At 39.1% G+C, this 13,435-nt stretch overlaps 2 protein-coding genes across 2 annotated transcripts in view; one reads left to right on the top strand and one right to left on the bottom strand.

Moving 5' to 3' along the window:
- Positions 1-13,435, bottom strand: part of LOC119656877 — a 528,228-nt gene that overhangs the window by 185,496 nt on the left and 329,297 nt on the right. The window lies entirely within an intron of this gene.
- Positions 1,073-12,235, top strand: LOC119656879 (pheromone-binding protein-related protein 6-like). The gene is made up of 4 exons (XM_038063543.1): positions 1,073-1,402; positions 1,643-1,718; positions 11,700-11,956; positions 12,081-12,235. The coding sequence occupies exons 1-4, from the start codon at positions 1,292-1,294 to the stop codon at positions 12,096-12,098; spliced, it is 462 nt and encodes a 153-aa protein (XP_037919471.1). The 5' UTR covers positions 1,073-1,291; the 3' UTR covers positions 12,099-12,235.

Here is a 13,435-nt window from a genome sequence, read left to right on the forward strand (position 1 = left end):
GTGGTATGCACCTACTTACCTGCACTGTCTGAAGTAGGTAGTGACTAGTTCATTCACTGACAATGCGCTGAAAAACAAAAGGGACGAAAACACAAGCTGCTACCGTGTCTCAGCTTTGAGAGGATGGTACTGAATGATTTTGTGGAATGAACGAAGGAAACTTGTCCCTACTTTTTCCGGAAGATATAAAATTATTTGGAAGATCTAAAGTGGGCTTGCACTCAGAACTGAGCATCCCCAATTTTGAAATCAGAAAGTTTTAGCAATAGTATTGAATCGAATATCGCGATATTCAAGATGTATTTTCCCAGAAGGGATGGAAGCTGATTAAGTCAAAAGTTTATGATATTCTATCGAATCTGTCTGTAATCGCATCGTCTTCCAGTGAATTGTGTAAGTTAAGTACAACCTCACCTATACTTAAACCATATTTTTCTGGTTTTAATTACAGTTAGCAATATTTCCCAGATTTTTTGATAATGTTGATACATAATTATAGAACCCATTGTTTATGCAACCTTTCATATCAAAATCTCAGAGTTTCTGTTTGCTAATGTCGCTGATACCCTCCGAATCGATTTATCCTTGTAACAAATCCACGCGAGCTTCCAATTTAAAACTTCCAGTGTAAAGACGCATCTAAAATCATTTATAAGCTTACATATCATGTGAAGTATTATTACTCATCTGTCAAACCTTTCTGATGTACGCATACAAAATGTATAATAATGTTTTAACAAGTCTCGCACGAGATGAGAATGCGCCCAGAAGATTATGGGGTGCTTTGCGGTGTAAACATGGTTTTTGTGTTGGCGTGCAAGAGGAATCATCCCTAGCGTTTACCATATTGTTAATTTATCAAAATGATTGACAACATGTCAGTGAATCGTAAATTACAATTTAATTTTTCACATGCCTGCCAAACTTGTAATTATATTTTAACTTGTCTGTGGTCGCGGGTGGCACTGAAGCAAACAGTGCCAAATTCACTCCTACCCTGCACGGGAGGATGACGATTGTGTTGGCTCAAGCCAGCCTCCATATGGGTGTGTTGTTCCCGTAAAACGTTTAAAAAGAATGCAATATTCCTCGAGCGACCACATAACGACATATCAATTTTTGTGTAGGGAGCTCCACTTCTCGGTGTTACAACGTTACCCTTCCTGGTATTTCCTTTGAAAGCCAAGCCTAGCGAGGCTCAGCGTAGTGGTCAATACTTTGCAGCGCTTTTTTCGTGTAACTTTCGGATTTTGTGCAAGACGTGTGCATCCTTCAACATATAATATCGACAATGAAATCCTTCTGCTGGTGTATTTTTGCCGCACTGTACTATAGCTGTTGTATTAGCAACTTCTACGATGGAGTTCTTTGCCAAAAAGTTGAACCCCGCAGAGATGCAGAGGTACTACATGTGCACATACTAAAAGTTCATGAAGTATTGATTCAGAGCCTTGGGAGCGAGTAGAGGATGGATGCAGCGGCAGCATGCATGCGACTCGAAAAAGGACCACATATGGCTCTCGGCTGAGCTGATGCTCCTTGGATGACACGTTGCACATTGCCGCTGCTCATCATTCCGGTTTTTTGTAGCTTTATTGCCTGATATGGATGTTTTTATAATTTTGATTTTTACTTTTTTCAGTATCCTCCACCTGAATTGCTCGAGGCACTAAAGCCGGCACATGATCGATGTGTAGCAGAAACGGGAGTTACGGAAGGTAAGCAACGTGTTATCTAGCTATTTAAGGTACATTGGCTGAGATGACGTTGGATGCACTTTATGGGAAGTAGTTGCTTTGAAAGACAGGAGGAAGCTAATTTCCATTCAGAAATTGATTGATAGTGTCCATGGAAGATGGGAACTGTACAATATAATTTAATAGGTCCCCATTTTGTGCGAACCCATCCCTTGCATATAAATCATTGCTATTTATTGTGCGTCCTCCCTGTCCCCCACATAGATTTGCAGGTAACCTTGTGCTTAGATATTCTGCGTCCTGTAAAACGTACTTCTATCACTCGGTGCTAATTTAGAAGCATCGTTTATTCTTTGGTTTGGTTTTGTCTTCTGGTATTCTTGTACCTAGGCATTCCATCTAGAGTTTCAATACCATTTGACTTTCGTAGCTTCATGGTGTACACAATTGCAACCTTTCATCTCATTAAAAGTTAAATTATGAAATAAGTAAAAAGATAATTTAATTCTATTCTACACGATAATTATCTCCCTTACCATCATAAATGAGTTTAGCGGTAATCAAATGTCAAGCAAAGGTTTAATTATTATGCCAAGGGTGAAGTTTTCCAGAGGATAACGTTTCAGAGTTCGGATACTAAGCGTAGATTCAGTTGAAAACCAATGCAAATTACTGGACCGCAGACTTCATCGGACAACCTGGAGTAGTTGATGCTACTTACGGCAATGAAAGCCCTAGCCATCGGGCCAGGAGTAACCATCCTCAAGCACAAACATACTCACCAGTCTAGCAACCCCGAGCGAATCCTTTTGGAAAATCATCCTCAAGTAAACTATCTCCGATAATATTGCCTATGGTCAAGCCAAAATCCACACGTTATACCAAGATGATGGGGCAGCGCTCTTCTGGACATCTGCGGTCAATAGCAAATCTCTACGGCAGCGATGATTTCTGAATTGCTGACATTCAAAAAGTGATCCGTCTGTATTCCAAAGAAACATCCGGCTCGCGCGGCGATTTTGGAATAAGTTCACGTAGAAAACAATTTCGACATGATTCCTTAGGTGTAATTATTCAATAGACTGGGAGATGAAACCAGGGGCCAGAAGTTGAATTCTCTGCCGAAAGTGTGTATCAGTCTGTTTCCATATGAGGGCCATTTTGGAAACCATTTTCAATTGGTGCCTCAGAAACGGGCTCAATGTCACAACTAAACGCAATGTTTACTAAGAAACGGTATCCACGTTATGCCGGTCAAATATTTCGTAGTGTGTCTCGACTCTAAATTACCAGGTAAACCTATAACAATATTATTATACATATTCAGAAGATTGGTCTAAGGCCGCAGAATTCGAGAAAAGTGGAAGCATACATCCTTAATCAAGGTAAGTTTGATAAATTTATACTTTTTATAAGGCCCAAGGTTAAATTTTGAAAGCAGGAGGAAGTTGTTGCAGTAAATCATTAAAATCGTTAGCATAATTAATGAGGGTATAATGGTCGTCATATTGCTAAAAATCTTTTGAGGTTTGAAATCAGCCATACCTCATACTGTGTGTGATATTTTGAGATAAAATATAGAGTAATTCGGCCAATTCTATGCCTTTGTATTGGAGAGAAATCACGCTCAGAGATGAGAGATCAGAAAACAGAACTGGTCTTTCCACCTGGAAAAACAAAGACCATAATACAAAATGAGATATATACATCTCATAGGAAAATCTTTCTTAAACCTAGTGAAGCAGCACCTTTTAAAGCTATTAGTATAGCAAGGCAGTGTCTGACTGTCACCCCCATTTTCCTGTGAAAAGATTGACACCAAATTTGGTGGGCCCTTACATACAGTGAGTTACATCGTTGTGAGTGAAATTTAAGGGGGTGGGGGACGTTCTCATACTATATACTATAAGGATATCTGTTTAAATAAAGATAGAATAGTATATTACAATAATTGTTAGTAATTGACTGCAAAACCCATTGCACTATTACTAATAAAGTTATAAAAGGTCGGAGTTGTTGCTTCAATGCAAATTTGAGGACTTTGAATGTCAGTATCACACGAAAATGACTATTCTGACATAATATGCATATGACTATACATTACGTGCTAGGGAACGTCCACTTAAATGTTTTTATATAAGAAATACACAATACACCTTTCATACGAGAAGCATCCAACTTCTGGTTTTCCGACTTGTTTAATGTTAGTGGCGTTGGACTTGAGTATCATTAGCAATGGTGAAGCTAATAGATTAGATCGTTAAATGTCTGAATCTACAGAAATTGGACCTGGGTCGGCTTTTGGCAAGATTATTTTGAAGGAAGAAAGCACTACGTACCTACATCAAGTAACTAACTCCTGCTGGCAGGTGAGAATATAAGGTTATTATCACTTTTGCTGTCTGTCAAGAAAGAGAGATATTAGAACCCTACACGGAATTATATATCTCTCTGCCTTTGAAAGTCCTTTTCATTTTGGCAGAAGTCTCCAAACAGTAAATTGTATGAATAGGATCACCTAGATAGTGTATCAAATGCATAGGCAAAATAAACCTTCTTATCATTCATTTAAGGGACTACATTATAATATGTATTCCTCGGAGACTTGGGTTCTTAGCAAGAAGAACCAATGCCATTGCTCCATCTTAGGCAGGGTCTACCTCGTCTTCTTTTTCTACCATAGATATTGCCCTTATAGACTTTCCGGGCGGATCATCCTCATCCATACGGTTTAAGTGACCCGCCCACCGTAACATATTGAGCCAAATTTTATCCACAACTCTTGGCCGGGTTCGAGAGAAGAATCCTCCGAAGAAATTTTGGCCCCTACATGAAGATGGACGATTCCGTAGCCTACATAATGACAAAATGTATGAGCGATACCATGACCGTCAGGTCCGCATGATGAAAATCGGCTGCCACCATAGCCCAAAATTCATCCACCCAAATTCTTTGAAATTTTCACGACTTATTCAGAACATATTTCTACGGTCCGCAAACTAGGATAATTGCGATTCATTCAGTAGCTTTTTTTTATTCATTGAAGAAGCTGTAAAAAAGCACCAAAATTCAAAAAAAAAGTTTAACAAGGCCCCAAAAATTGAGTTTTTAACATTTTTTAATAACACTAGTTTGCGGACTGTAGTTAAGTCTGTACATTAAAATGTCGTTTACTTTTTTCTCTAAGATGATCGCAGCGCCCCCTAGCGTGGCAGCAGAAAAACACCTTTTTTTTGGAGATGGGTGTATATATTGCTCCGTATTACAATAAGTAACTATGTGATCGGGCTGGAAAAATGACTATGCACCCTCAAGATATTGGAAAATCTATGGTGAAAATTTCGTATTGGTATCTTTATCCAGTTCTTCACAAAAAAAATTCTACAAAAGCCAAAAAAAAGGTCTTCACACGGGATGGGCAGACCTAAACCGGATACCGGTTGTTGCGCCATTGATGATGATGATGATACAAGCCAAAGTAAAGTGGAGAACTCGCTTAGGGAGACGAGTAGTACTCTAATATACTTTACGAGTTCATTGACTCGAAACGTAACGCTTCCTGGTGCATCAAGGTAACCTTGAGGAAACTCAAGAACTTTCCTAAAAAGACTATAGAGTAATTGAGTTTGCTATCTTGGTAGGGAAAGGATACGGCTCGAACTTAAACTTCAACAAATGCGTAGTGCTGCTAGAAGTATGGAGCGAGTAGTACAAACAAGGGGTACAGGCAGATATGAAAGAAGCCTCGCAGCGCCGAAAAAGGAAACGAAATCTGAGAGGCCGCAATATCTTAAACCATAATCAAGACAAGATAACAAGAAGGCAAAGATCAACACCAGGGCAAAAGTGAACATGAAAATGGGTAGAGTGTGGAAAACCCCGTCGAAACCCAGTATCAACGATAGTAAAAGAAACCCCTCTTACGCTGAAATTGTATGAAAAGTGGAAGATGATCTGACACTGTCGCCGGATCGCAATGTCAGAATGATTGAGAAAATCAAGCAAGGAGAATTACGTTTACTTCTCAAGAAAGAAACGAAGTTTAATGATCAAAACTTCTGATAATAGGAGAGAACTCAGTTAAGAGGGGCATTTTATGAGAGATTTTTGATGGTGAGTGGCTATGACTTTGCTAGTTGTATAAACAAATAACTTCCTGGCAGTTGGCAAAGTTAAAATTAAAACTCACTGCAAGGCCACACAAAACTTCGTAGACAAGTTCACAGGAAAGCACTACAATGTAGGCAATCGTAAAAGTAGAAAATGAGCAATTTGGCTGAAAGACATCCGTTCGAGAAAGTACCTACAATATCTACCGATAGATTCATTAGGACCTTAACTTATGGTCTTCCAAAGCAGACGACTTCAACTCATGGTATTTCCAGTGGAGCAGTAAAATTTAAACTAGTAGGAAACACGCTGCTGCAAAATAATTGGACTTTAAGCATGCTAACACCGGTACCTCCTTGGCTTTATGAGTAAGGTATAAAATTCAGTAGTTGCACTTTACCATTATAAGTATGGCGCTAATTTCTTTTGCACTAATGATAAGAATGGTACATTGTTTAGCGGGAGACGAGTGGGGACGGACAGATGGCCAGAATATTTCGAGCAGATTTCAAAGGGAGAATTTGTTCATCCTATACTTCAAAAAGCACAACTGACATTTAGAGCAGTCCGCTTGCGTGTGCCACACAACTCAAGTAAGCAATCAAAAGAAATCAGGGAAAGGAGCATGACTTGATGAAATAGCAGCTGAGCTCTGGAAAGCGAAGTGCCGGGCCCCGCAGCTGTGATTCAGTGAGTTCTTCAATCTGGTTATTGAGAAAAGTGGGTCACCATATCCTTAATTGAAAAGCAATAGATGTGCATGGCTGGCAAGAAAGCACCACCGTTCCAGTAGGAAAAATAAAGGAATGTCCAACAGAATGTCTAACTTATCGTCAAATTCGGTTGCTTTCCTACACCACCGAGACATCATTCAAGTAACAATGAACTAAACCGGAGTAGTCAGGAACTGCAGACCTACTAACGTAATACAGGCTTCGCCGTTACTCAGGTGAAAATTCCATGAGAAGCATCGCGAGAGAGATTTTTGGACCTAGAGAAGGCGCTGGATTGTGTTCCAAACAAACTTATCTGGTATACTTTACGGCAAGACCAAGTGGAAGAGCATCTCATGCGCTAAGTTAAATCATTCTATCACGATTCGAAAAGTAAAGTTCGAAGTGTGGCAGGTATATCAAAACCGTTTCTTGTTTCTGTCGGTGTTCATCGAGGAAGCATTCTCTAGCTGCTTTTCTCTGCTCTTATTATAGACACCAATCACACACATCCAAAGTCCAGCGCGCTAGGCATTGGTCTATACAGACGAGGTTTTCCTTGTGTCTAACTTGTCTAAAAATGGAATTGTCACCTCATGAGGACATCTGCAGTCCATATAGAGTTGCACCCTGGAGTTGAGAACTCCATCCAGATCAAACCTATGACCGAGCAAAATAGTGAGTCTGATCAAGTTGAGCACACAACGCTCTTGAACGTGACAAAGGCTGAAGAAGAGGAATATTTCTACAACAAAAGAAGTAGGGATCATTGCGATGCAACTAAATTATATTTAGATTAAACTGCAAAGTATTCCCAACCAAGCAACTCTAAACATGCATATGGGTGTTGCATTGTCATACAAGTTGTTTCCACATTTCGGAACATTTCAAAACAATCTACCATGAGTATTTTCTAAACGCAGCTTTGTTTACTGGCCGTAATAATTTTGCTTTCCGCCGATGTCAGTAATTGTTTTGAATGCGCTCACGATTTTATTTTCATTTAAAATTCTTTAAATATGTCTATTTTCAATTGCCTATTAGTTTTGAATGGAGAAATAATTTCATGTTGAACTTGGTGAGCAGGTTTTCGGTAGAAAATGCGATTTAATCCAGGGCAGTGGCGAATCCATTAGATGCTGGTTAATCTCTCCCCTGGTAGCAGTGTGACCGGAATGAATACCAGATGTTGATCACTCTCGCAAATATAAGATGAGGGTAAATAATAACCAAACTTCCTCCCATTTTTAGGCATAACCTAGGTTTTTAAGAGAAGTTACACCAAACTGGTTAAGGAAACTTGATTCCACCTACTTTGGTCCACCAACCACTCTTTTTAGGTTAAGTACCAACATTTTGTATAAAATTTAAGGAATTCTGAGCTACCAACGTTTCGTAAAAAAGGAAGCCTGAAGAAAATCCCAAATAAGCTTTCATTAAAAAAAGCCACTCGTTTTGCCAAAACATTTAGCATATTTTGCTCTAGTTCACGATCAACCGCCTTTCCTAAATCTTCTCTTTTGCGCTTCTAGGCTTTATGTCTCGTAGCGAGAAGGGCAGCGGAGATTACTCCCGCGATCAAAATTACAGCCAGTTCTGAGAAAGTGCGGATGGCATATGCCATCCGGAAGGCTTCTTTTTCTGAACACCTTCTTCTTAAGAGCGTCAGTGCCAAGGAGCGGAACAGGCCATATTTCCCTCATGAGAAGGCGTCTCCTGTTAAATGTAGGACCCGCAAATCTAACCATTAGTTGACATAAGGATGAAAGTGTAGCTGCAGCCTTGTCCGCTGTTGTTTCAATTTGCTCCAAAAAGCTGATTTTCGAGTCGAGCATCCGTCGAATTTCTTCTGTACGTCAAATTTACTTTGCGCCTGATCAGGCGTGCATCCGACTCTTCTGGCATATTGAATCTTAGAAAACTATCTTAAGAATCGTTCAAAAGCTACGACCTAAGAATAAAACCCTCCGCTACCCCTGAAATAACCTACTTTACCTTCTGGATCTCCACCGTATTAAAGAGCAGGGAGCGATTTCTGAAATAGTCTCTAATTGCCGTAGGAAGTGGCCCAGCACGTTAAAAGAACTTTGTGGTATGCCTAGCATGTCTTCCGACCATACGGAATTGAAGACATTCTAACGTCATGTTAAGTGAATCGCATTCACGATTACCATGACAGCATCCACTGTGGACGCTGCTGTTCTAAGACTGCATTTTTTTGTAGAGTCCTTTGCAGCACGTATAGCTTCATTTCCCGGTTGTGTCAAGCATACAGAGTGTCCAGTATGCAACTGACAGCTTGGGGTCTCCCTTCCATTTGTTGATCAGCGTGAGCCTCCCTAATTTCTAGCGACAGTTTACCTACGAAATTGAAAACCAACTGTTCGCTGTGAGTGATAGTAAGTTTGGCATGCTAGAGTTCTCAGTGAAGTTCGTGGGTTGTATGTGCTACGAGAAAAGGAGTTTAGCAATGGCACTGCCAGAAGAAGAAAGGCTGGAGCAAATATTAGTGTATTTTGAGCCATATATTGCATCACGAAGTAACTGGTAGGCGGAGGCAAATTTTTCAGTGGTCGAATCAGAATAATGGTTGGTCATCCACCATGACAACGAATGGAAAATGTGGAAAGAGCACTTCGATTTTCATTCGTATAATATTCGACGAAATTTCTTCTCGCTTCGAATGGAACAGCTACTTATTATACCAAGCTTTCCGAAAATAAGAGTAGAACCTTCTTTAACATTAGTGCGTTCAAGCTGAGGCAAACCATCAGACCTGACGATTCTCCTGCGGAATTATTTCAAAAATTTGAGAGCTCTTCTAGTGAGTGAAAGAAGGACATGATTCCGACGCAGGAATAATGGCTAAAGTGATCCCAAAACTTATCAAAGATGCCTCCAAAGATCTCTCGAGAGAGAGTTGGTAAGATTCTGCTCTGAAACTGCCTGCTCTAACCACACTTATACTTCAGATCGTTGTAGAGCAGTGCCCAAATTCAAATAGCTGCTTTCGCGCAGCTCAAGATTTCCTCGACCGAGTTGCATTGAAGACTTACGGAAAACTCAAGATTCCCTCGAAAGTCCTTTCCAGATCAAATTATTTGTGTTAATGGCTTTTTAAAAAGTAGAGCACGATTGAAGCGCTCATCATTCCTGAGATAGGGAAACCCAAAGTTTTTTATACCTGAAGTGTCTAGCTTGCTTTCCCGACTTGTTATTTTATTTATGTAAATATGAAGTTTGAAATGACTCCTTGTATTTTTTGTTTGCCTTCTATTGCTGACCATTTCATTTTTCATTTTCTTCTGGTCAGTAAAATGGACTCAACCGATCTATCTATCAACTATGAGAGTAAAAATCCTGCCATTTCTCCTTTAGTAGTGATTTTCAACAACTGGCCTATAAAAGGTCTAGAATTAACTTGAGGGGGCTTTTAACCCGGATCTGAAGGGCCATGTATAAACTACTACTAACTTTAGTTGAACTTATGTCAAAATAGGTATTATTTTGAGGCCTACATGTCATATTTTGTGGCTCGTCAATTTCTGAGAATGGCCATTTACTTTAAGTAACCTGTTTCTCACCCTCTCACTATCCCCTTTGTTCATCTGCCATCAGAATTTTAGACCTGATTCGGAAAGTGCTAATATAGACCTTTTTTTAAGGTTTTGTGTGAAACAAAACCTTATTAGAATCGAGACGGTGTCTGTCTGTCCGTCTGTCCGTCTGTCTGTCTGTCTGTCTGTCTGTCTGTCTGTCACACCCGATTTATTCGGAAACGACTAGACCGATTGTCACGAAAATTGGTGAGAGTATGTAATCTGGTGATCCCTTTACATGCAGTAAGTGGCGCCATCTTGTGTTAAGTTTAAGGGGGGCTCCCCATACATGTGAATGGAGGGTGCAATTTTTTTTTTCACAGAACGTAGCCATGTAGGGTATCAAATGAAAGGTCTCAATTAGCACTTTTCGAATCTGGTTCAATATTTTATATTAGATGAAACATAGGGGAGTGAGGGTTCAAAATATGACCCACAAAAAGTGTAACAGATCTCGTTCTCAGAACCTATCCAACCGAAAAATCTGAAAAAAATCACAGTGGTGCATCTCTACGAAATCTAGGCCTCAAAATATATCCGGTTCCGATATCTGCACAAATAAAGTTAATAATAGTATATTCCCATATTTTAGAAATTTACCCGGCAACCCCCCTTATGTTCATCCCAGAAGTACAAAATTTGGCATCCGTATAATAAAGAACATGGTGCACAACTCGGTCAAGTTTGAAGAAAATCCAACTATTATTAACAAAGTTATAGGGGGTGAAACTTTACAATTTTTTGTGAATTTCGTGCACTCTACAACCTGCATGACGTCATCATCACATATCAATTCGTCAATACCAGAACGAAATGAGTTCTTATGAATTGGGTCGCAGAGAATTATTTTGTTTTAGTTTTTTAGTTATTTGTCAGCCAGACATGTGTGTATGTAGGTATATAATAGATGCGTGCTAATGAACTTTGCGGGTAGTGCCTAATTCAAATAGATATAAGAAGTAAATGGGTACGATCAATTTATATACGTGCATATATGTGTACAGTATTCGGTAATAGGCAGTTTGTTTGTTTAGGGTGAGCGTGATATCTATGGCTGTAATATGTACGTATGTCTCGTAGTTTGGAAAAATATTAAGGATTATGTTGGATTTGTAGCTATATACGGACAGAAAAATGTGCGTTGAAGTTTCTCACATAAGATGAACACAAAACCTTTATACCCGAAGCGCGAGCTTCCGGTATTCCGACTTGTTTCGATACTGCAACTGGTAGTGTGCAGAGAAACAAAATTACGCCCCCTTAAGCTCACCGTAGAACGAAGTCATGTATGTGCGTAGGTTGACAGTTCCAACCTTTCCATTAATTTCATTTTTATAGGTATATTTTGTTTTCCACTAAATCGTAATTGGAATTACTCTTGCATAGATTTTGTTAATATGTTTGAATTCAATCGGATCAAAGCTTAAAGGGCGCCGCAAGATGTCACGCAGTCACGCTACGAGCTACATATTTCTCACTTCACTTATAACATTCTGAAAGACGAAAAAGAAAGATAAAAGAACTTTTATTTCAACAATATCTTTGTGGCCTTACGAATCGCAATTGTATTGTTTTTTCAGAGGCTATAAAGGAATTTAGTGATGGTGAGATTCACGAGGACGAAGCGCTCAAATGCTACATGTACTGCGTGTTCGACGCTACTGATGTTCTGCATGAAGACGGCGAGGTTCACTTGGAAAAAATTCTTGACTCGTTACCCGATTCAATGCATGAAATCGCGTTGCATATGGGCAAAAAATGCCTATACCCGAAAGGTGACACCAAGTGTGAACGAGCCTTTTGGCTGCATAAATGCTGGAAACAAGCAGATCCCAAGGTGAGTGTTTTGACAATTAGGTTACGTAAATAAGAGAATTGCTCTTCCTCCCCGCGCAACTTTTAAACTTCAAATTCCCAAACCTTCCAGGAAGTTCGATTTTATTTGTTTTCGCTTTTTCCAGCACTACTTTATATTTTGAAAAAATACGGCGTCACCGATGGACCTTCGATATTGGACAAAAGCAAAAAAAAAAGAAAAGAAAATAGAAAAAAAAATATATATATATATATATCTGTAGTTTAATGAAGTAATAAAGCAAATATCAGCATGAAAGAACGATATTAAATTTTGAATTGAATATGCTGCAATCCGCAGGTCCTCCAAATTGCTTCCCGATGGAAGCATATTTCAAGGTTCTCATTGTTCAGAGACGCTTGAACAGTTCTCAAATGTTTCGCAATTAACGGCCAAAAATTAATAATTTTTATCACTTCACCCCAATTAAGAATGCGCTGGGCCATCAGGAAAATAAATGTTTTCATTACGTCCATTTTGGAGTGTATCGATTTTCTGGTATCAGCACGATAATCACTTCAGTTTTGCACAATGGCCAATTGTATTAAATAATTTCTTGCCAAAAAAATAATGAAACCCGTTGAATGCTGGGATACAGAACAATGGGATCTCATTACGACAAAAAAAAAATCCCAAGAATTGCCTTCCGCTGGTAGAAAGTATCATCAGGATCCCATTTGCCTCTTTCCATCACTATTCATCGCAAAGTAATTTAAATGCACCTGGGACGATGATGAGCAAGCGTGTAATTAAAAGTATTTGTTTAAATGAACAATAATGTACTTTTTTGCAGGTCTTCTCCCCATTATCAGGGCATCCCGAAGAGGATGTCTTTGGAGGATATTTTTAAAGAGTAATGATTGAGTTTCCAAGAATTAATGCCTTTGATATCAGAAGGACTCACGAAGAGCGCAGAAAGTAGAATAAAAGGTTCTCTAGAAAGCTGAAAAATTGTTGGAATAGTAAAAAATACGGAAGTTTTTGGAAGACCATCCGTACTTGATGTACATCAATAGCTTTGTAAAGGATAAACAGCGTCGATAAACAAATGCACCATGTATTAATCTCTTTAAATTAAGGAAGTAATTCGTTTTTTCCGCCTGATGTTAACAAAATTGCAAGAATTGCCATCTTGGTGGTCAGGTAAGTTTTGTATTATTTTTTCGAGAGAACCTTGAGTTTCCCGTAAGTCTTCAATGCAACTCGCTCGAGGAAATCTTAATCTTTCTGCAAGACTTCAACGCAACTCGATTCGTCAAACCTTTTCTTCAGGAGTACAGCTTGGTAGCGATAAATATGGTTTCAATCGGACCACGCTTCTAGATTTCGCCAACTCTTTAATAAAGTCTACAAGCTTGTTGCTTTTGGGTTGAAACCGCAGTAGGAAATCAATTATAAAACTTGATTTGATTCTAGAATGTAAATAACTTTATTACATAAACAAGTCGGGAAACCGGAAGC

This window comes from Hermetia illucens, chromosome 5 (genome assembly GCF_905115235.1).
Source record: "Hermetia illucens chromosome 5, iHerIll2.2.curated.20191125, whole genome shotgun sequence".
Classification (NCBI taxonomy): Eukaryota; Metazoa; Arthropoda; class Insecta; order Diptera; family Stratiomyidae; genus Hermetia; species Hermetia illucens.